Raw genomic sequence first — 26,242 nt, forward strand, 5'->3', positions numbered from 1 at the left:
TCCTTTGCCAAGGGTGTGTTTATGGGATGTTACTATATTGGAACAGTTAATTAATGGCTTATTCTTAAACATTTTGATAGAATTACTGTTAAGCCAATTAATTTATTTTTATTTTGTCTGTAAAAATAAAATGTGTTTTGCTTAAAGTCGACAGTTTGACCAATCAACCAACCAATGCCTTACACTTATCTTTAAAATAAAGAAAAAGTAAGGCTTTAGACTATCTTCTTGATATATTTTGAGGGGATTTGGTCTGGTCTATACCAGCTCTTGTGTCATAAGGGGACATGGGTTAAAATCCCATTGCAGCAGCTCATGGAAATTAAATGCTATTAATAAAACTTTAGAATTGAAAATCAATCTCATGCATGGGGACCATAAAAACTCTCATTAACAGCCATCATAAACGAATCTTGTTCACTCATGTCCTTTAGTGAACGGAAACTACTGTCCTTACTTGCTCTGTGATGTTAGCTAATATCCACAATAAAACAAAACGGTGCAGATGCTAGATATCTGAAACAAAAACAGGAATTGCTGGAGAAACTTGGCAGGTCTGGCAGCATCAGTGGAGAGAGAAAGCGAGTTAATGTTTTGGGTTCAGCAACCCTTCAAAGTTTAATTTTTGGAAGTGTTTTTGTAAGTGATGCCGAAAGCTGTACCATGGTTCTTTGAGTGGATTTGCAGTCCCTAACGTTTCTGTAATGCTCATCTGCAGAGCTTACTACTATTAAATAGTGAACAATCAGCTGACAATAGAAGTACGTCCTTGAGTAACAAAATTTAGTTTATTGCATCATAGTAAGATAACAGTTTACATTAGTTTAAGACTTGTTAAAAATATTAACACGAGGTGAGAGGCACTCTTACCACCTTAGAAATTGGATCTAACCCTACACGCCTGTAATTGGACCTACCCGACACGCCTGCAATTGGATCTACCCTACACGCCTGTAATTGGATCTACCCTACACACCTGTAATTGGATCTAGCCTACACACCTGTAATTGGATCCACCCTACACACCTGTAATTGGATCTACCCTACACGCCTGTGATTGGATCCACCCTACACACCTATAATTGGATCCACCCTACACACCTGTAATTGGATCTACCCTACACGCCTGTAATTGGATCTACCCTACATACCTATAATTGGATCTACCCTAACACCTGTAATTGGATCTACCCTACATACCTATAATTGGATCTACCCTACACACCTGTAATTGGATCTACCCTACACACCTGTAATTGGATCTACCCTACATACCTATAATTGGATCTACCCTAACACCTGTAATTGGATCTACCCTACACGCCTGTAATTGGACCTACCCGACACGCCTGCAATTGGATCTACCCTACACGCCTGTAATTGGATCTACCCTACACACCTGTAATTGGATCTAGCCTACACACCTGTAATTGGATCCACCCTACACACCTGTAATTGGATCTACCCTACACGCCTGTGATTGGATCCACCCTACACACCTATAATTGGATCCACCCTACACACCTGTAATTGGATCTACCCTACACGCCTGTAATTGGATCTACCCTACATACCTATAATTGGATCTACCCTAACACCTGTAATTGGATCTACCCTACATACCTATAATTGGATCTACCCTACACACCTGTAATTGGATCTACCCTACACACCTGTAATTGGATCTACCCTACATACCTATAATTGGATCTACCCTAACACCTGTAATTGGATCTACCCTACACACCTGTAATTGGATCTACCCTACACACCTGTAATTGGATCTACCCTACATACCTATAATTGGATCTACCCTAACACCTGTAATTGGATCTACCCTACACACCTGTAATTGGATCTACCCTACACATCTGTAATTGGATCTACCCTACATACCTATAATTGGATCTACCCTACACACCTGTAATTGGATCTACCCTACACGCCTGTAATTGGATCTACCCTACATACCTATAATTGGATCTACCCTAACACCTATAATTGGATCTACCCTACACACCTGTAATTGGATCTACCCTAACACCTGTAATTGGATCTACCCTACATACCTATAATTGGATCTACCCTACACACCTGTAATTGGATCTACCCTACACACCTATAATTGGATCTACCCTACACACCTGTAATTGGATCTACCCTACATACCTATAATTGGATCCACCCTACACACCTGTAATTGGATCTACCCTACACGCCTGTGATTGGATCCACCCTACACACCTATAATTGGATCCACCCTACACACCTGTAATTGGATCTACCCTACACGCCTGTAATTGGATCTACCCTACATACCTATAATTGGATCTACCCTAACACCTGTAATTGGATCTACCCTACATACCTATAATTGGATCTACCCTACACACCTGTAATTGGATCTACCCTACATACCTATAATTGGATCTACCCTACACACCTATAATTGGATCTACCCTACACACCTGTAATTGGATCTACCCTACATACCTATAATTGGATCTACCCTAACACCTGTAATTGGATCTACCCTACACACCTGTAATTGGATCTACCCTACACACCTGTAATTGGATCTACCCTACATACCTATAATTGGATCTACCCTAACACCTGTAATTGGATCTACCCTACACACCTGTAATTGGATCTACCCTACACATCTGTAATTGGATCTACCCTACATACCTATAATTGGATCTACCCTACACACCTGTAATTGGATCTACCCTACACGCCTGTAATTGGATCTACCCTACATACCTATAATTGGATCTACCCTAACACCTATAATTGGATCTACCCTACACACCTGTAATTGGATCTACCCTACACACCTGTAATTGGATCTACCCTACATACCTATAATTGGATCTACCCTACACACCTGTAATTGGATCTACCCTACACACCTGTAATTGGATCTACCCTAACACCTGTAATTGGATCTACCCTACATACCTATAATTGGATCTACCCTACACACCTGTAATTGGATCTACCCTACACACCTATAATTGGATCTACCCTACACACCTGTAATTGGATCTACCCTACATACCTATAATTGGATCTACCCTACACACCTGTAATTGGATCTACCCTACACACCTGTAATTGGATCTACCCTACACATCTGTAATTGGATCTAGCCTACATACCTATAATTGGATCTACCCTACACACCTGTAATTGGATCTACCCTACACACCTATAATTGGATCTACCCTACACACCTGTAATTGGATCTACCCTACATACCTATAATTGGATCCACCCTACACACCTGTAATTGGATCTACCCTACACGCCTGTGATTGGATCCACCCTACACACCTATAATTGGATCCACCCTACACACCTGTAATTGGATCTACCCTACACGCCTGTAATTGGATCTACCCTACATACCTATAATTGGATCTACCCTAACACCTGTAATTGGATCTACCCTACACACCTGTAATTGGATCTACCCTACATACCTATAATTGGATCTACCCTACACACCTGTAATTGGATCTACCCTACACACCTGTAATTGGATCTACCCTAACACCTGTAATTGGATCTACCCTACATACCTATAATTGGATCTACCCTACACACCTGTAATTGGATCTACCCTACACACCTATAATTGGATCTACCCTACACACCTGTAATTGGATCTACCCTACATACCTATAATTGGATCTACCCTACACACCTGTAATTGGATCTACCCTACACACCTGTAATTGGATCTACCCTACATACCTATAATTGGATCTACCCTACACACCTGTAATTGGATCTACCCTACATACCTATAATTGGATCTACCCTACACACCTGTAATTGGATCTACCCTACACACCTGTAATTGGATCTACCCTAACACCTGTAATTGGATCTACCCTACATACCTATAATTGGATCTACCCTACACACCTGTAATTGGATCTACCCTACACACCTATAATTGGATCTACCCTACACACCTGTAATTGGATCTAGCCTACACACCTGTAATTGGATCCACCCTACACACCTGTAATTGGATCTACCCTACACGCCTGTGATTGGATCCACCCTACACACCTATAATTGGATCCACCCTACACACCTGTAATTGGATCTACCCTACACGCCTGTAATTGGATCTACCCTACATACCTATAATTGGATCTACCCTAACACCTGTAATTGGATCTACCCTACATACCTATAATTGGATCTACCCTACACACCTGTAATTGGATCTACCCTACATACCTATAATTGGATCTACCCTACACACCTGTAATTGGATCTACCCTACATACCTATAATTGGATCTACCCTAACACCTGTAATTGGATCTACCCTACATACCTATAATTGGATCTACCCTACACACCTGTAATTGGATCTACCCTACACACCTATAATTGGATCTACCCTACACACCTGTAATTGGATCTACCCTACATACCTATAATTGGATCTACCCTACACACCTGTAATTGGATCTACCCTACACACCTGTAATTGGATCTACCCTACACATCTGTAATTGGATCTAGCCTACATACCTATAATTGGATCTACCCTAACACCTGTAATTGGATCTACCCAACATACCTATAATTGGATCTACCCTACACACCTGTAATTGGATCTACCCTACATACCTATAATTGGATCTACCCTACACATCTGTAATTGGATCTAGCCTACATACCTATAATTGGATCTACCCTAACACCTGTAATTGGATCTACCCTACATACCTATAATTGGATCTACCCTACACACCTGTAATTGGATCTAGCCTACATACCTATAATTGGATCTACCCTAACACCTATAATTGGATCTACCCTACATACCTATAATTGGATCCACCCTACACACCTGTAATTGGATCTACCCTACATACCTATAATTGGATCCACCCTACACACCTGTAATTGGATCTACCCTACATACCTATAATTGGATCCACCCTACACACCTGTAATTGGATCTACCCTACATACCTGTAATTGGATCTACCCTACATACCTATAATTGGATCTACCCTACACACCTGTAATTGGATCTACCCTACATACCTATAATTGGATCCACCCTACAATCCTGTAATTGGATCTACCCTACATACCTATAATTGGATCCACCCTACACACCTGTAATTGGATCTACCCTACATACCTATAATTGGATCTACCCTACACATCTGTAATTGGATCTACCCTACACATCTGTAATTGGATCTAGCCTACATACCTATAATTGGATCTACCCTAACACCTGTAATTGGATCTACCCTACATGCCTGTAATTGGATCCTCCCTACACGCCTGTGATTGGATCTACCCTAACACCTGTAATTGGATCTACCCTACACACCTATAATTGGATCTACCCTGCACGACTGTAATTGGATCTACCCTACACACCTGTAATTGGATCTACCCTACACATCTGTAATTGGATCCACCCTACACGCCTGTAATTGGATCTACCCTACACGACTGTAATTGGATCTACCCTACACGACTGTAATTGGATCTACCCTACACCCCTGTAATTGGATCTATCCTACATGCCTGTAATTGGATCCACCCTACATGCCTGTGATTGGATCAGCCAACATGTCTGTAATTGGATCTACCCTACACGACTGTAATTGGATCTACCCTACACACCTGTAATTGGATCTACCCTACACACCTGTAATTGGATCTATCCTACATGCCTGTAATTGGATCCACCCTACATGCCTGTGATTGGATCAGCCAACATGTCTGTAATTGGATCTACCCTAACACCTATAATTGGATCTACCCTACATACCTATAATTGGATCCACCCTACACACCTGTAATTGGATCTACCCTACATACCTATAATTGGATCCACCCTACACACCTGTAATTGGATCTACCCTACATACCTATAATTGGATCCACCCTACACACCTGTAATTGGATCTACCCTACATACCTGTAATTGGATCTACCCTACATACCTATAATTGGATCTACCCTACACACCTGTAATTGGATCTACCCTACATACCTATAATTGGATCCACCCTACAATCCTGTAATTGGATCTACCCTACATACCTATAATTGGATCCACCCTACACACCTGTAATTGGATCTACCCTACATACCTATAATTGGATCTACCCTACACATCTGTAATTGGATCTACCCTACACATCTGTAATTGGATCTAGCCTACATACCTATAATTGGATCTACCCTAACACCTGTAATTGGATCTACCCTACATGCCTGTAATTGGATCCTCCCTACACGCCTGTGATTGGATCTACCCTAACACCTGTAATTGGATCTACCCTACACACCTATAATTGGATCTACCCTGCACGACTGTAATTGGATCTACCCTACACACCTGTAATTGGATCTACCCTACACATCTGTAATTGGATCCACCCTACACGCCTGTAATTGGATCTACCCTACACGACTGTAATTGGATCTACCCTACACGACTGTAATTGGATCTACCCTACACACCTGTAATTGGATCTATCCTACATGCCTGTAATTGGATCCACCCTACATGCCTGTGATTGGATCAGCCAACATGTCTGTAATTGGATCTACCCTACACGACTGTAATTGGATCTACCCTACACACCTGTAATTGGATCTACCCTACACACCTGTAATTGGATCTATCCTACATGCCTGTAATTGGATCCACCCTACATGCCTGTGATTGGATCAGCCAACATGTCTGTAATTGGATCTACCCTAACACCTGTGATTGGATCTATCCTACATGCTTGTAATTGGATCTACCCTACACGCCTGTGATTGGATCTAGCCTACACTCCTGCGATTGGATCTACCCTACACGCCTGTGATTGGATCTACTCTATACACCTGTAATTGGATCTATCCTACACGCCTGTAATTGAATCAATCCTACACGCCTGTAATTGAATCAATCCTACACGCCTGTAATTGGATCTACCCTACATGCCTGTAATTGGATCTACCCTACACGCCTGTAATTGGATCTACCCTACACGCCTGTAATTGGATCTACCCTACACGCCTGTAATTGGATCTACCCTACATGCCTGTAATTGGATCTACCCTACATGCCTGTAGAGTGGAGAGCTGAGTAACACCTAACAACAAACTTATAGAACATAGAACAGTACAGGACCTTTGACCCTCGATGTTGTGCCATTCTTTTATCCTGCTCTAAGTTCAGACTAACTTACATACCCTTCATTTTACTGTCATCCATGTCTCTTTTCAAGAGTTGCTTAACAGAACATAGAGCTTGGCCGGCTTTTCTCCTCACAGTGTGGACAGACCTATTCCAAAGTTTCAAGGTTATTCCACTCAAGCCAAATATATTATTTTTCAAGTATAAATTTGTATTTTGAAAAGTCCATTCTAGCTTTCAGTTTCTTTGTTCTCTCAATCCAGCCTTCCTTCCTCATCACTTTTTGTATCTCATTTTGCACTGCAACTACTTGTTTTAACTTCTGCCCCCATTATAGCACTAATCCTATACTTGGATCTGTTAAGGGGATGTGCAGTTTTTTGCAAAAAAGCCAGAAATTGCTGACAAAACTCAGCAGGTCTGACAGCATCTGTGGAGAGTGAAATAGAGTCAATGTTCCGGGTCCAGTGAGCATTCTCCAGAACTCCAGTTGCTGGCCCTTTTTATTCCCTGTCATAGCAACAAACGCTAGACCCCTCAACACACTCTGTCATCAAATGGTGGCACAAAACATCAAGTAGCTAAACAGGCAGGGATAGCTGCCATTCATGACCTTGCTGTAATTATAACCTCTTAGATAAGATAGATGCAAAATTAGTAACATTACTCTTCAACACAGTATATGTTTACTGCTGTACCTTTAAAGGTATCATTGTGCATGGTGCAGCAATTCTAATGCCTCTTGTATATTATGTATTCCTCCTTCTCCAGAGTATTACATATCTTCCCCATGCAGCACTGCATCTAAATTACACAGGAATCCTTGTTTCAGTGAAGTTACCTATGTTGATGTAATTTGAATAAAGATGAGTGGAGACATTAATCTGGACAACTCATTTGCATTTGGAGAGTTAATTAACCTCCAGCGTATCTTCAGGCTGAATAACTCCAAACCGTGTTGGCACCTGCATCACTGTGTTGGAAATATAAGTCCATTGTTGCTAAAAATTATTGATAGAGTGACACACACACACACACACACACACACACACACACACACACTCTCTCTCACACACACATTCTCTCACTTATGCTCACACGCTCACAAACACACACACTCAGACTCACACGCTCTCTCACACACTCACATTCTCTCACTCATGCTCACATACACACACACACACACACACACACATTCTCTCACTCACACACATAAACACATACATTCTTTCACTCACACGCTCACATGCACACATTCACACACACACACACTCACACACTCACATTCTCTCACTCATGCTCACACGCTCAGATACACACTCTCACACACCCCAACACACACATTCTCTCACTCACACACAAAGATATACACATTCTCTTACTTGCACACGCACACACACACACAGAAAATTTACAGCCCAGGAACAGGCCCTTCGGCCCTCCAAGCCTGAGCCGATCCAAATCCACTGTCTAAACCTGTCGGTCAATTCCTAAGCATCTGTATCCCTCTGCTCCCCACCTACTCATGCATCTGTCCAGACGCATCTTAAATGAATCTACCGTGCCTGCCTCTACCACCTCTGCTGGCAACACGTTCCAAACTCCCACCACCCTCTGTGTGAAGTACTTACCGTGTGTATCCCCCTTAAATTTTCCACCTCTCACCTTGAAAGTGTCACCTCTCGTTATTGAATCCTTCACCCTGGGAAAAAGCTTGTCTCTATCCACCCTTGTCTATACCCTTCATGATTTTGTAAACCTCAATCAGGTCCCCCCTCAATCTCCTTTTTTCTCATGAAAATAAACCTAACTTACTCAACCTCTCTTCATAGCTAGCACCTTCCATACCAGGCAACATCCTCATAAACCTTCTCTGCACCCTCTCCAAAGTGTCCACATCCTTTTGGCAATGTGGCAACCTGAACTGTACACTGTATTCTAAATGCAGTCGAATCAATGTCTTGTACAATTTTAACATGACTTGCCAGCTCTTATACTCAATACCCCGTCCAATGAAGGCAGGCATACTATATGCCTTCTTGACCACTCTATCCACCCGTGCAGCAACCTTCAGGGTACAATGGAGCTGCACTCCCAGATCTCTCTGCCCATCAACTGTTCCCAAGGCTCTTCTGTTCATTGTATAATTCGCTCTAGAATTAGACTTGTCTTAATGTATCACCTCACATTTGTCTGGATTGAACTCCATCTGCCACTTTTCCGCCCACGCTCCAGTCTATCTATATCCTCCTGTATTCTCTGACAGTCCCTTATGCTTTCTGCTACACCACCAATCTTCGTGTCATCTGCTGATCATACCAACAGTGCTCTCTTCCAGATCATTTATGTATATTACAAACAACACTGATCCCAACACTGACCCCTGTGGAACACCACTGGTTATCTTTCTCCATTTTGAGAAATTCCCTTCAACTACTACTGTCTCCTGTTGTTCAACCAATTCTTTATCCACTGTGCTAGAACACCCTGCACACCATGTGACTTTACTTTCTCCATTAGACTACAATGGAGAACCTTATCAAATGCCTTACTAAAGTCCATATATAAGACATCACAGCCCTTCCTTCATCTATCAACTTGGCCACTTCCTCAAAGAACTCTATTAAGTTGGTAAGGTAAGATCTCCCACACACAAAACCTATCACTGATAAGCCCATTCTTTTCTAAATATACATAGATCCTATCCCTCAGTACCTTCTCCAGCAACTTTCCCACCACTGACATGGGGCTCGTTGGTCTGTAGTTACCCAGAATATCCCTACTACCCTTCTTATACAGGGGACAACATGAGCAAGCTTCCAGTCCTCCAGCACCTCACCTCTGTTTAAGGATGCCACAAAGATATTTGTTAGGGCCCCAGCTATTTCCTCTCTCACCTCCCTCAGCAACCTGGGATAGATCCCATCTGGTCCTGGGGATTTGTCCACCTTAATAACCTCTAGCCTACCCAACACATCTTCCCTACTTATGTCAATATGATCCAGACTAATCAAACCTTTATCTCTAATCTCAACGTTCATCATGTTCCTCTCCTCAGTGAACACTGATGCAAAGTAATCATTCAGAATCTCACCCATTCTCTCAGGTTCGACACACAGCCTTCCTTCATTATTCTTTAGTGGACCAATCCTTTCTCTAATTCCCTGCTTGCTTCTTATATAAGAATAGAATGCTTTGGGATTTTCCTTAGTTCTGCTCACTAAAGCTATCTCATGACCCCTTTATCCTCCTTGATTCCTTATTTAAGACTGGCCATACTCTTCCGATATTCCTCCAGGGCCCGTTCTGTTCTTAGCTGCCTGGACCTTATGTACGCTTCCCTTTTCCTCTTGGCTAGTCGTACAATTTCTCCTGTCATCCACGGTTCACAAATCTTGCCTTTCCATTCTTTGCCTTCAAAGGGACATGCCTATCCTGCACTATCTTTAACCTATCTTTGAAAGCCTCCCACATATCAAATGTGGACATCCCTTCAAATAGCTGCCCCCAATCCACATTTCCCAGCTCCTGCCTAATTTTTGATATAATTGGCCTTGGCCCAGTTTAGTCCTCTTCCCTTAGGACCACTCTCACCTTTGCCTTTGAGTATTCTAAAACTTACAGAATTGTGGTCACTGTTCCCAAAGAAATCCCCCATCGCAACTTCTACCACCTGGCCTGACTCATTCCCCAATACCAGTCCAATATGGCCCCTTCCCTCATCAGACTATTGATGTACTGCTCTAGAAAACTCTCTTGGACACTTCTTCCAAATTCTACTCCATCCAGACCTCTGACGCTAAGTCTATCCCAGTCAATGTTGGGAAAATTAAAATCTCTCATCACCACTATCCTATTGCCTCTACATCTTTCGATAATCTGTTTACCTATTTGTTCTTCTAGCTCACGCTCACTGTTGGGAGGTCTGTAATACAGCCCCAACAATGAAACTGCACGTTTCTTATGTCTCAGCTCCATCCATAACACCTCACTACCCAAGACCGCCACAGTGTCCTCCTTTAGCACAGCCATGTTATCATCCCTGACCAGCAATGTAACTCCACTCTCCCTTTTACTTCCCTCCCTATCCTGCCTGAAGCATCTATATCCTGGATCATTTAATTGCCAATCATGTCCTTCCTTCAACCAAGTTTCTGTGATTGCAATAACGTCATTCTCCCAGGCACTGATCCAAGCCCTAAGTTCATCTGCCTTACACACCAAACTCCTTGCATTAAAGTAGATGCACTTCAGGCCATCAGTTCGTTTGCGTTCTTCACACACACATTCTCTCACTCACACAATCACTCACACACACAATCTCACACACACACACACACACACACACACACTCACACACACACACATTCTCTCATTCACACAATCACTCACACACACACATACACGCGCACAACCACACACAGACACACACACACACATTCTCTCACACAATCACACACACACCCATGTTCTCTCACACACACAATCACTCACATACACACACACATACACACACACATTCTCTCACTCACATAATCACTCACACACACACATTCTCTGACACACACGCTCTCTCCCATTCACACGCACACACACACTCTCATACACATGCATGCACACACTCTCTCATTCACGCACACGCATGCACACATTCTCATTCACACGCACACACTCATTCACACGCACACACTCATTCTCTCACTTGCGCACACAGACACACACACACACACTCTCTCATTCACACTCACACACACACACACATACACTCTCTCTCATTCATATACAAACACACTCTCACCAACAGTCTCTCACACACGTATCCACAGTCTCATTCGCGCACACTTTCACACACACACACACTCACCAACACATACACACACACACTCTCACTCTCACACTCACACTCACACACACACAGCTCGCACTCACATACTCACACACTCTTTCGCTCTCACGCACACACTTGCACACACACTTACTCTCACACGCACTCTCACACTCATTCACTCTCTCACTCACTCATGCACTCTCACACACCCTTTCTCTCACTCTCTCTCATTCACACCATCTGTCACACCCTTTCACGCTGTCTCTCACACCATCTCTCAAACCCTCTCTCATACCCTCTCACACGCCCTGTCTCACACCTCTCACACTTTCTCTCACAAACTGTGTCACACACTCTCTTACACATGTTCTCACACTCTCGCACATACTCACACTCACTCATTCTCACTCACACACTCACACTGACACTCTCTTATACTCACACACTCTCACTCACTCACTCTCTCTCTCTCTCTCACTCACACACTCGCTCACTCACCCTCAAAGCCTTTCAATGTCATATTTGGGTCAGAAAACAGCATTCCAAGTGTGATGATGAAACTGGGACAGAAGCCACTGGTGATCTGTTTACTTTCCAAGGTCATTCCCTGGATGGCAGGGGTGACATATGAGGAAAGACTGTATTGATTGGATTTGTATTTACTGGAATTGAGAAGAGTCATGGGGAATCTCATCGAAACATATAAAATCCTAATGGGACCGGGCAGGCTAGATATGGGAAGAATGTTCCCGATGTTGGGGAAGTCCAGAACAAGGGGTCACAGTCTAAGAATAAGGGGGAAGTCATTCAGGGCTGAGATGAGGAAGGATTTCCTCACTCAGAGAATTGTGAACCTGTGAAATTCTCTCCCAAAGGAAGCTGTTGGGGCCAGTTCATTAGATACATTCAAGAGGGAGCTGGACATAGCCTTTATGACTAAAGGGATCAAGGAGGATGGAGAGAAAACGTGAATGGGATACTGAGATTTCATGGTCAACCATGCTCATACTGAATGATGGTGCAGGTTCAAAGGGCCGAATGGCCTACTCCTGCACCTATTTTCTATCTTTCTGTGCCAAGCAAGTGGGCAGAGGCCAAAGTTCATTTTGTGCCAGGTAGGCCTAGCACCCATAAGTTTTCCTGCTATATCCATCACCTCCATGCCAACTGTACTGGAGGGAAATAATCCACATCTAGGACAATGAAGAGGTGGAAGTAAAACCAGGGAGGTTGTGTTTGGCCAAGGTAATGGTGTAGATTACCCTGGAAGATGCATATTTCAAATCAGTTCATTGATGAAGTGGGAAGAGGGTGTGGTATAATTCCACTTTTGATTTTCTGTTCACCCTGATTAGTCATGGCTTCTCAGACCATTGACTGAGTTGTGTTGACCAGAGAACCTCTACTCAGGTCAGACTTTCTCCCCATTGGTGCAAAATTACAAATATTTTGGGTTTGAACTCACTAAATTAAAAGATAAGGTCACCCCTCAGCCTCCAATGCTCCAGGGAAAACAGCCCCAGCCTGTACAGCCTCTCCTTATAGCTCAAACTCTTCAACTCTGGCAACATTTTTGTAAATCTTTTCTAAACCCTTTCAAGTTTCACAACTTGAAAAGGTGGGAGTAAGATGCCTTCTTGAACCACTATAGTCCATGTGCTGTGTGTGTTGACCCACAATGCCCTTAGGGAGGGAATTTCAGGATTTTGACCCAGTGACAGTGAAGGGATGGTGATATACTTCCAAGTCAAGGTGGTGAGTGTTTTGGAGGGGTACTTGTAGGTGGGGATATTCCCATGTATTTGCTATCCTTGTCTTTCTAGACTGAAGTGCGCATGGGTTTGGAAAGTGCTGTCTAGGAATCTTTGGCAAAGTTCTGCAGTGCACCTTGCAGTTGGTACACACGGCTGCTACTGAGTGCTGGCGCAATATCCTGAACACTTTGAATCTTTCAAGTAAAGGACCAGATTAGAAGATAACACTTCATATCCATTACATGACAGGCCGGTCCTGTTTCAAGTCAGGGGTTTGTTCAGTCTGTGAGTAATATTGCTTTGTGAGGAATATTGCTTTGATCCCAACAGGTGGATGCAGTCAGTAACCTTCTGAAGGGACCACTGGTGGCAAAAGCATTTGAACAAACCAAGACATTAATGCCAAGACGAAGTTTCCAAGGTAACATTTGGTATTAACTATGAAAAGCTGCAGGTTCCTTTGTTGGTTGGAGGGATAATGTTTATTGTCTGCTTTTAAAAAAAAATCCATTTCTTGTACCTATTATTTAATTTGTGCTCCTTCAGAATTCCTTTGTGGAAATCTAAATGCTGTGCTTTACTTCAAGTGTTTTAACATGGAAAACCAGCAAGACTGGAGTATTTTTATTCTCTTGAATCAGTAAATATTTTCCAAAAAGATTTGAGTAAGTTAGAACTGCTGCATTGTTTCAGGGGAGCCAGTGGTGTTATGGCATTGTTGTGGATTAGTAATGTCACAGGCCAGGTTAGTTTAATATGGGTACCTGGTGAAATTTGAATTCAGTGACCAATGTCGATTGTCATAAAAACTCATCTGATGTGTCAGTGCCCTTTAAGGAAGAAATTCTGCCACCTTTACCTTATTTAGTGTGCGTGACTCTGGATCCACAGGCCTAGCCTACAATTTTTTTACGCTCTGAATGAATTTGCAGGAGGTTTTATTTATAGCTAAATACAGATTATGTATCAGTTTTGAATGTGGTTATTTCTTTGAAATGCTAGGATTCACTGTAGTAAACATGAACTACTCTGCTCCTAAAGTCATCACAAATGCTAAAGATTTTATAAAGTACAAAATTCCTCATGTTCAGACCCAGAGTGATTGGAAACATGGACCAGGTTTCTGTACTAAACGACAATCACTATTTATTCCAAGTAATTAGAGTTTAGCTGTAGATAAACAAATGACAACCATCGGCATATGATACTGCTAATTAAATCGCCTTCATGAACACTCCCTTTACAGAGACAAACAAGCAGAATTACACATAATAGGTTGCAGCTGAGTGAAAAACTAGAAAGAGAGTTTGGGAGTTTTTCTGCTCTGAAATTATAATGATGACTCTTCTGCTGGCCAGCATGTTGTTTCAATCATCCTTCTCTGGATGCTTCCACTGGTTAATGAGAAACACAATGTGGGGATTGGCTTCCTTCTAAATAATCTCAAACAAATCAAATAAAAGTCAGAGCTGAAAGCAATTGTTACAGCGGCACTAAACTGGCTTTCTTCAGGTTTATGTGAGGTTAGACTGCGGAGAACAGACAGACTGCTCCTGAGCTGGAGAAGAACAAAACATTATCTCTCTTTTTTATCTATTGATAAATGTGTTGATCTATCTCTCTATCTCTCACTGTTTGTACCTCTCCCTATAATTTCTCTCTGTCTCTCTCCCTATCTCATTCCCTCTCCTTATTTCTATCTCTTTGCTGCCTTTCTCTCTCTCTATCCTTATCTCTATCTCTCTATCCTTCAGTATCCTTCACTATCCTTCTCTATTCCAAGTCTATCTCTCTATTGCTCACTCTATCTCTTGCTGTATCTCAATCTCGTTCTATCATCAATCTCTATTTCTCTCGCTCTATAAATCTCTTCTCTGTAGTTTTTTTCCAGTTCCAAGCTGTTCAGGTCTCTGAGAATTAATCACGTAGTTGGTGATAATTGGACACCAGTCTATGGACCAATCAACTCCTGTCGCCAGCAAAAGCTGCATCAATTATGTCTCTTTAACTCCAGATGGCAAATCAAGCTGTCACAGCTGCTGGGCCATGCCATTGTCAGCACAATGCTTGCAATGGACGCTGGCTTACTTCTCAGAGCAGGAGCCACTGGATTTTAAAACAGCTCTTTCTCATTTCAGTTCCCAAGTTTATAAAAATGCAAAATAAAAAGACACATTCATTACTTAATTAGCTTATGTAATCAAATTACTTTTCCGAGTCTGTCAAAATGTGGATTGATCTTTACTCTCGAAACTAAATTGTAGCGTCTTGCACTTCCAACGAGGACCATGAAAACTGTAGTGATTCTGGTGCCCACTGGAATAGTTCTCTCTTGACCCTGACAGACCTGCCTTTGGGCAATGTGGTTTATACTTGCCTGGCGTAAAAGTGCAAGTGTCGTTGATTGACCACGGGATTGTAGGGCCTGTGGCAGCAAAAATCGACAGCGAATCCTTCACATAGAATTCTGTAGAAGCTGCAATTCAATTAACAAAAGCACAACAACAAAAAAAATCTGGCACTAAAGGGCTCAAACATTTCCTACTGTCAGTGAAGGAATTAACTCAATCCTCTCGGCATGTCATTAAGAATGTACTGAAATTACATTTCGGATGGTTTCCCCTTCAGCAATGTGTTGGAAATTGGAAGTATATTTTCTGTAGATGCAAAATGACTTCACTCATAATACTTGGAGGAAATCGTTGCGTCCCCTTTGAATTTTAATACTGCTCTTAAATGCTGAAGGAACTCTCCAAAGTAATTAGATTTCTGTAATGCTGGCACAAGAAAATGATTTAAATTCTATTAAAGAGTATTGCCAATTCTCAAAAGGGTAAAGGTAACCACATGGCAATGAGATGCACAGCTGGAAAGGTCAAAGATTCGTTTGATGGAATCACCTGATCTCAGCTGGGGTGATGAGTTACTGAGTCAGAGAGTCAGACAGCACGGAAACAGACCCTTCGGCCCAACCAGTCCATGCTGACCATAATCCCAAACTAAACTCGTCCCACCTGCCTGCACCTGGCCCATATCCCTCCAAACCTTGCTTATTCAAGTACTTATCTAAATGTCTCTTAAACGTTGTAATTATGCACGCATCCACCACTTCCTCAGGTAGTTCATTCACAAGTGAACCTGCAGTGTTATAAATTTGCCCCCCATATCTTTTTGAAGTCTCTCTGGTGTCAGCTTAAATGTATGACCCTCATCTTGAAATCCCAAGCACCTACCATTAACCCTATCCATACCTCTCATACTTTTATAAACCTCGATAAGGTCATGCCTCAACCTCCTATGCTCCAGTGAACAAAAGTCCCAACCTATCCAGCCTTTCTTTATAATTCAAACCTTCCATAACCTGCAACATCCTGGTACAATTCAACCTGCAATCTCCTTACTGACCTCTCCGCCCCCACCCCACTCTGGCCTATCACCCTCACCTTGACCTCCTTCCACCTATCCCACCTCCATCACCCCTCCCCCAAGTCCCTCCTCCCTACCTTTTATCTCAGCCTGCTTGGCTACTCTCTCTCATTCCTGATGAAGGGCTTATGCTCGAAATGTCGAATTCCCTATTCCTGAGATGCTGCCTAACCTGCTGTGCTTTAACCAGCAACACATTTTCAACAATTCTTCTGAACCCTATCTCAGTTAATAATATCTTTCTCTTGCATTCTTGTTAGATAGCGACTCTCAGAGACTGAAACATACCAATAGTTCTGTTCAGCACCTTAACTTCCTTCTCTAAGCATATAAGATCATCTTGGTTTTGGGGAAAAGCACCTCAGAGGATCATTATTTGATCCATAAATCAGATAGGTTTGGGTCATGTCCTTTCTAAATGTATGCTAGTTCTGGTGGGTCTGGGTACTGTCAAAAGACATGCTCATCCTCAAAACGCTTTTGCGTATTAAGATTAGACTACTTACTTAGAGTGTGGAAACAGGCCCTTTGGCCCAACAAGTCCAAACCCACCCAGACCTATTCCCCTACACCTAACACTACGGTCAATTTAGCATGGCCAATTCGCCTAGTCTGCACATTTTTGGACTGTGGGAGGAAACCCACGCAGACATGGGGCATGTGCAAACTTCACACAGACAGTCATCTGAGGCGGGAATTGAACCCGGGTCTCTGGCACTGTGAGGCAGCAGTGCTAACCACTGTGCCACCGTGCTGCCCATTAAGTTATGGGATAAATAGTTAAACAGAATTGTCCTTGTCCAAACCAATGGGAAACAAAGTAATCTGTTTGTGGATATAGGTTTACTCGCTGAGCTGGAAGGTTCATTCTCAAATGTTTCATCACCGTACTAGGTAACATCATCAGTGAGCTTCTGGATGAAGCAATGGTGATATGGCCCACTTTCTATTTATGAGTTTGGGTTTCCTTGAGTTGGTGATGTCATTTCTTGTGGTGATGTCATTTCCTGTTCTGATGATGTTACCTAGTAGGGTGATGAAACATCTGAAAATGAACCTTCCAGCTCAGCGAGCAAACCTACATCCAGAACCTCAACTTGAGCTACAAATCTTCTCAAAACTTGCTATTCTGTCTGTGTAGCACTGAGCAAAGAGCCTGCTGGATTCAGAGGTTTTGTCTTTCAAACAGACTTTGCAACAGTGCTGCTGTATCATGAAGGGGGGCTGGGATTTGGGGGAGGTAGCTGGGAAAGCGATAGGTGGATGAAGGTGAGCAGGAAGATGATAGATCAGAGGGGGCAGTGATGGACGGGTCCACCCCCCCCTCCCATTTATCTCTCAGCCCCGGCCCACAAGTCTCATTCCTGATGAAAGGCTTATGCCAGCAATGTTGATTCTTCTGCTCCTCGGATGCTGCCTGACCTGCTGTGCTTTTCCAGCTCCACACTCTCGACTGCTGTACCATGAAGGCCATTGCACGAGACTCAGGCTTACGCGTGTTCTTTTACTGGAGACACAACAGGAAGAAAATACATGGCATGAACCCAAGACGGTGCCAGAAGCAGCACCTGGAGATGGTACTGAAAGAGCTCAGTAAGGGAGGGGTTAGTCCTCATGTGGTTAGGGTGGGTGGAAGGGTTTGAGTAGATGCAATGCAGTTACGTTAGAGATCCTTTGGCAGCAGAACTTCACTTAATTGTTTTCCCTCTGTTTTTCCTAACTGGCAGCCCGCTAAACTGGAAAGCTCTTTTGAAAGACGTTTTGCTGTGAACTGTAGACAACACTTGCTGTGCTTTAACTGATTTCCCTCTGGGCTGCTCCCTTTGGGTGCTGCACTGTGGAAGTACATGAGCAGGGACAGAACTGGCACTTTGTTAGTCTTGTAATGTTTATCCTTTTAACAATGTCTTGTTCCTAACTTATACTATGAATCACTGTCAGGGAATGTAACCTTTTTCTTCTTTATTCCTGTTTTTGCATCGAAGATTAGTACTGAGATACTTTGTAGCTAAGATGGGCCCATGAGGCATTGTCGATTTTTCACTGTACTCCTGTACTTCTGTATTGGAGTACACGTGCTCATAAAAACAAATTCTAACTCTTGTGCGTCATCAACCACTTGGAGTCAATGTTCTTCCCTCAGGGTTCTCAGTCGTGGGTGGGTTATTAGCATCCTTTGTTACCCCCTCCCCCAACCCGGGGATGTCTTTGTCAATTTGCTGCTATTTACTGCCACCTCAGTGTGCAGGCATCTATGAGGATGGTTTGAACACTGAGGGAGAGGTAGCAAGGGAGGGGGGATGGGGGGGGGGTGGGGGGGGGGGGGGTGGATAGCAGGGTGGGGGGGGGCTGAACCAAAACAGACTTGGAAGGGTTCAAGTTGATATTAGATTATTAGCTACACATGAATGGGTAAAAGTTAAATTTGCTGTGCATTTTATTTGTATATCTAGAAATAATCTTGCATTATCTATTTCTCCAAATTATTTCTGTTCTCAGGTAACTTACTGAAATGCTTGTCCAACTAATTGTGTAGTTTTTAAGCACGCCTTACTTTATCGCCACCTTACACCTTGGATATCTGGGGTATTTTCGATCATATCTGCGTTAGGTTTCTGATGAAGCAGATGACTTAGAGAGACATTGGAAAGCAAGTGGTGAGTGGATTGTGGAGAGTCTACAAAGCGTGTAGATAAGTTATGTGAGAGCGCAGAAAAAATGGTATATAGAGGAAAATGTAGCCAAATATAAGGCTACACGCTTAGGCAAGGGGAATAGAAAAACCTAGCATTAATTAAATGGAGAGCTTGCAGAATGCAGTGGCTCAGAGGGACAGGATGTTGTCCATTATTACAAGGGAGATGGAGTTTAACAGTGGGAAAGTTTCGCTACAACTGTACAGGGCATTAGTGAGGTTATATGAAGGATATTGTGTGCAGTTTTGGTCACCTTACTGACGAGGTGCCCATTTGTATTGCTGGCAGTTCAGAGAACATTCACTAGGCTCATCCCTGGACTTAAAGGTTTGTGAGGAAAGGTTGATCAGGTTGGGCCTGTATTTGATCAGATTGGGCCTGTATTTGATCAGATTGGGCCTGTATTTGATCAGGTTGGGCCTATATTTGATCAGGTTGGGCCTGTATTTGATCAGGTTGGGCCTGTATTTGATCAGGTTGGGCCTGTATTTGATCAGGTTGGGCCTGTATTTGATCAGATTGGGCCTGCATTTGATCAGGTTGGGCCTGTATTTGATCAGGTTGGGCCTGTATTTGATCAGGTTGGGCCTGTACTCATTTTACTTCAGAAGGACAGATAAGATTCTGACTGAGTTTGACAGGGTAGATACTGAGATGATCCTTCCCCTCGGCAACAGCTGCAGCCCAATTTCAAAATAAGAGCCTGCTGTTTGAGGGAGAGATATGGAGGACTTTTTCTCCCTCAAAGCAATGAGATATCTGTCCATCAGCGAACTGTATGGCTGGATCATTTAATGTACATATTCTCAAATGATAGATTTTTGAGTTGAAACCGCTTTCTTGCTCCACTTCATTTCAGTTCTTTGAAAAATTTAATCTATATATTCATCAGTTATAACAACCACAGATTCTGTGTTTTTTAAATGAGAGATTAGACTTGATGATCCATGGTATGTTCTCAGGGTGCATCACTCAATACAGTTCCAGCATGTGCATATCGGCCCTTTGTGACTTCATGCGTCACGTTAGAACTCCAGCATATCACACTCAACAATCCAGCATTGGGGGGGAGGGGGGTGGAGGGGAGGCAAGGCCGAGTGGTATCATCACTCGACTGTTAATCTGGAGACTCGTAGTGTTCTGGGGACCCAGATTTGAATCCTGCCAGGGCAGATAGTGGATCTTGAATTTGATAAAAATCTGGAAGTCTAACAATGACCATGAATCAATTGTCAGGCAAAACCCATCTGGCTGACTAATGCCCTTTCGTGAAGGAAACTGCATACTTACTTGATCTGACCTACATGTGACTCCAGACCCACAGAAATGTGGTTGGCTCTTAACTGCCCACTAGGCAATCAGGGATGGACAATAACTGCTGGCCTAGCCAGTGATGCCTACATCTCATGAACTATTTTTTTAAAAAGCTTTGATTACACCACCTCAGACTTAACAGATCAAGTCCTAGTGGACATTGTTGGTCGTCTGGCTCTGCAGCAGGTGGTGAGGGCAAAGCATACTTGACCTCATCCTCACCAAACTGCCAGCTGTGGATGTATCTGTCCGGGACAGAATGAATGGACAAGGTCTTTGGCCCCAAGATAAGGTAAAAGTTTAAAGTGAGAGGGGAAAGATTTAAAACTTAGAGGGGCAACTTTTTCGTGTAGAGGGTGGTGCATGTATGGAATGAGCTGCCAGAGGAAGTGGTGGAGGATGGTACACTTACATGTAGAAGGCATACGATGGGTATATGGATCAGAAAGGTTTAGAGGGATATGGGCCAAATGCTGGCAAGTGGGACTAGTTAGTTCAGGATATCTGGTCAGCACAGACGAGTTGGACTGAATGGTTTGTTTTCGTGCTGCATAACTCAATAATTTTGAGTATCAAAGAGTGACCACTGTACAGTCCTTGTGGAGATTTAGTCCCACCTTCACATTGAGAATAACCTCCATCGTGTTGTGAGGCACTGTCACGTGCTAAATGGGACAGATTTCAAACAGATCTAGCAACTCAAGACTGGGCATCCATCATCATCAGGGGGTTGGTATTGCAATGTAATCTGCTACCTCACGGCCTGACATATCTCCTCCTCTACCATTACCATCAAACCTGGGGATCACCATGGTTCAATGGAGATTACAACCACACAAGGCATACGTTAAAAAAGATGAGCTATCCACCTGCTGAAACTACAAAATGGAACTACGTTCAGGCCAAGTGGGATGAGCATGAATGATAGACAGAGCTAAGCGATTTGACAACCAACCAATCAGACCACGCTCTGCAATCCTGCCATCCAATTGGGAATGGTGGTAGACAATTAACAAAGGAGGGAAAGGCTCCAAAGATGTCCTTATTCTCCACAGTAGGGAGCCCAGCACGTCAGGACAAAAAGTAAGGCTGAGGAATTTACAAGAATCTTCAGCCATAAGTGTAAATTGGATGATCCTTCCTAGTTTCCTCCAGAGGTCCCAGCATCACAGATACCAGTTGTTGATTAATTTGGTTCACTCCAAATGATATCAGTAGATTGTTGTTGGAACTGGATACTGCAAAGGGCCCTGACAACATTTGGGCAAACGTCCCAAGACTTGTGTTCCAGAACTTACTGCATCCTTAGCCAAACTCTTTCAGTACAGTTTCAACACTGACATCCCCCTGACAATGTAGAATATTGCCCAGGTGCGTCCTGTTCACAAAAAAACAGGGCAAATTCAACCCAGCTAAATCCCGTCCCACCAGTCTACTCTCGGACATCAGGAATGTGATGGAAGATGTCATCAACAGTGCTGTCAAGCAGCACTTGCTCAGCATAACCTGCTCAATGATGCCCAGTTTGGACTTCACCATGGTCATGCAACTCCTGACCTCATTATAGCCTTGGTTAAATCATGGACAAAAGAGCTGAATTCCAGAGGGGAAGGGAGAGGGCAGCCCTGGACATCAAGGCTGCATTCGACTGAGTGTGACATCAAGGACCCCTAGCAAAACTGGAGCCAATAGGAATTGGGGAACTCTCTCTACAGGTGGGAGTCATATCTGGCACTTAGGAAGATGGCTGTGATAGTTGGAAGTCAGTCATCTCACTCCAGGACATCTCTGCAAGAGTTCCTCAGGGTAGTGTCCTCAACCCAACTGTCTTCAGCTGCTTCATCAATCACCTTCCCTCCATCATAAGGTCAGAATTTGGGATGTTCACCAATGATTGTGCAATGTTCAGCATCATTTGCAACTCCTCAGATATTGAAGTAGTCCAGGTTCAAATGTAACAAGATCTGGACAATATCCAGGTTTGGGCTGACAAGTGGCAGTAACATTCACGCCACACAAATGCCAGGCAATGACCATCACCGATCAGAGACAATCTAACCACTGCCCCTTGGCATTCAGTGATATTACCATCACTGAATCCCCTACTATTGACATCCTGGGGGTTATTGTTGACCAGAAACTCAACTAGACTCATTACATAAACAAAGTGGCTAAAAGACCAATCAGAGGCTAGGAATACTACAGCGAGTAACTAACCTCCTGACTCCCCAAAGCCTGTCCACCATCTACTCGGCACAACTCAGGAATGTGATAGAATCCGCATTACTTGCCTGGATGGGTGCAGCTCCAACAACACTCAAGAAGCTTGACACCATCCAGGACAAAGCAGCCCACTTGGTTGAGACTGTGTCCACAAACATCCACCTGCCTCCACCATTGACATTCAGGAACAGAGTGATGAGGAAGAGCTTTTGCCCGAAACGTCGATTTTCTTGCGCCTCGGATACTGCCTGATCTGCTGTGGTTTTCCAGCACCACACTCTCGCCTCTAATCTCCAGCATCTTCAGTCCTCACTTTTGCCTGGCAGAATGTATTATCGACAAAATGCACTGCAGAAATTCACCAAAGATCTTCAGGCAGCACCTTCCAAACCCATGGCCACTTCTATCCGGAAGGATACGGGCAGCAGATATTTGGGAACACCTCCACCTTCATGTTCCCCTTTAAGTCACTCACCAACCTGACTGGGAAATATATCGCTGTCCCTTCAGTGTTGGTGGGTCAAAATCCTGGCATTCCCTCCCTAAGGGCATTGTGTGTCTACCTTCAGCACATGGACTGCAGCTGTTCAAGAGGCAGCTCACTCCCCACCTTCACAAAAGGGCAACTAGGGACGGGTAGTTTAAAAAATCTGAGGAAGGGAGATTTTGTCGGAACAACAGGGCGGTGTCATGTTTTGGTGCCTGAGTCAATGCTGGATAGTTTGTCAGATGCTGCCCTGGGTCTGAACAGTGAGGGGCAAGGGGATAGGCTGTGGTTGTTTCTCTGTAACAGGGAAGATTAGAGACGTAGGGAGTCACAGGGTCCTACGGCACAGAGACAGGCCCTTCAGCCCAAACTGGTCTATGCTGACCAAATTGTCCATCCACGCTAACCCCATTTCCCTGCACTTGGCCCATATCTGTCTAATCCTTTCTTATCCATGTATTTGTCCACAGGCTTTTAAATGTTGTTAATGTACCCACCTCAACGACTTCCACTGGCAGCTCATTCCATTTGTGTACCACCCTCTGTGTAAAAACGTTGCCCCTCAGGTTCCCTTTTATTCTTTCCCCTCTAACCTTGAACTGATGCCCTCTCATATGCGGTTCCCCAACCCTAGGAAAAAGACTGAGTGCATTGCCCCTGTCCAAGCCTTTCATGATCTTAAACAATCCTGAGGGTTCCCCCTCAGTCTCCTATGCTCTAAAGAAAAAAGATCCTAGCTTATCCAACCTCTCCTTGTAACTGACACCATTAAGTCTTGGCAATATCCTTGCATATTTCTTTGACACACTTTCTAGTTTAATAACACCCTTCTCACAACAACCTGACCAAAGCCGAACACAAGTGCAGCCTCACCAACATTCTGTGTAATTGCAATATAACTTCTCAACTTCTTTACTCAGTGTCCTGACTGATGAAGGCCAATGTGCCAAAAGCCTTCTTAACTGTCCTGTCTACCTAGGACTCCACTTTCAGAGAACCGTGCACCTGAACTCCAAGGTCCTTCTGTTCTCCATAAGACCAAACCATTCATCATGAAACTCCAACCTTCACTTGACTTTCCAAACTGCAACACCTCACACTTATTTGCCATTTCTTGGCACAGTTCCCCAGCTGATCAAGGTTCTGCTGCAACGTCTGATAACTTCCTCACTGTCCATGATACCTCCTTTTAGCATCTGCAAACTTACTAATCACTTACTAATCATGCCTATCCAAATCATTGATATCGATAATAAACAGCAATGGGCCCAGCACCGACCCCTGATGCACTCCACTAGTCACAGGCCTCCAGTCCAACAAGCATCCTTCCACTATTACCCTCTGCTTCCTGCCATCAAGTTGATTCAGTATCAAATTTGTCAGCTTCCCCTGGATTCCATGTGATGTAACCTTCCAGAGCAGCCTACCATGTGGTATCATCTCAAAGGCCTTACTGCAATCCATATAGACTACATCTACTGCCCTGTCCTTATCAACCTCCCACATACAAAGCTGACTGCTCCTAATCAAACCCTGTCTTTCCAAATGCATATATACCTTATCTCTGAATCTTCTGAGGTAACTTACCTACCACAGATATTAGACTTACTGATCTACAGTTTCCAGGCCTTCTTTGGAGCCCTTCTTGAATAAGGGCTCCCCTCTAGTCTTCTAGGACCTCAACCATGGCTAACGATGATGCAAAAATATCAGTCAGGGCCCCAGCAATTTCTTCTCTAGCCTTTTGCAGTGTTCTTAGATATATCTGGTCAGGACCAGGAGATTTGTCCACTTTCGTACATACTAATATGGCCAACACCTCCTTTACTGTGATATGGACTATGTCACCAGTACACCACTACTAACTTCCCCAAGTTCCTCACTCTTCATGTTTTTCTCTGCGGTAAACACAGGGGAAATACTCATTGAGGACCTCGCCCATCTCCTGCAGTTCCACACATTCATGTCCACTTTGGTACTTGAGGGGCCCTATTCTCTCCCAAGTTATTCTTAATAAACTTAAAGAACCTCTCTGGATTCACCCTAATCTTCTCAGTCAAGGCTATCTCATACCCCCTTTTCGCCCTCCTGATTTCCTTCTTCAGTAAACTCCAGTATCCCCTGTCTACCTCCAGGGATTCCCATGATCCCAGCTGCCTCTACCTGAGCCATACCTCCTCCTTTTTTCTGCTCAAAGCCTCAATATCTCTTGTCATCCATTGTGAGGGACAAAAGCAAAAATTGCTGGGAAAGCTCAGCACATCTGGCAGCATCTGTGAAGAGAAATCAGAGTTAACGTTTAATTTGTGTGACCCTCCCTCAG

At 43.5% G+C, this 26,242-nt stretch overlaps 1 protein-coding gene across 1 annotated transcript in view; it reads left to right on the forward strand.

The window, feature by feature from the left end:
• Nucleotides 1-26,242, forward strand: part of prex2 (phosphatidylinositol-3,4,5-trisphosphate-dependent Rac exchange factor 2) — a 358,894-nt gene that overhangs the window by 200,024 nt on the left and 132,628 nt on the right. Inside the window, exon 29 of the mRNA XM_060824113.1 lies at nt 14,104-14,194. Coding sequence (XP_060680096.1) covers nt 14,104-14,194 — 91 coding nt within the window. The remainder of the gene's footprint in view (nt 1-14,103; nt 14,195-26,242) is intronic.

The sequence above is a fragment of the Hemiscyllium ocellatum genome, chromosome 4 (genome assembly GCF_020745735.1).
Source record: "Hemiscyllium ocellatum isolate sHemOce1 chromosome 4, sHemOce1.pat.X.cur, whole genome shotgun sequence".
Classification (NCBI taxonomy): Eukaryota; Metazoa; Chordata; class Chondrichthyes; order Orectolobiformes; family Hemiscylliidae; genus Hemiscyllium; species Hemiscyllium ocellatum.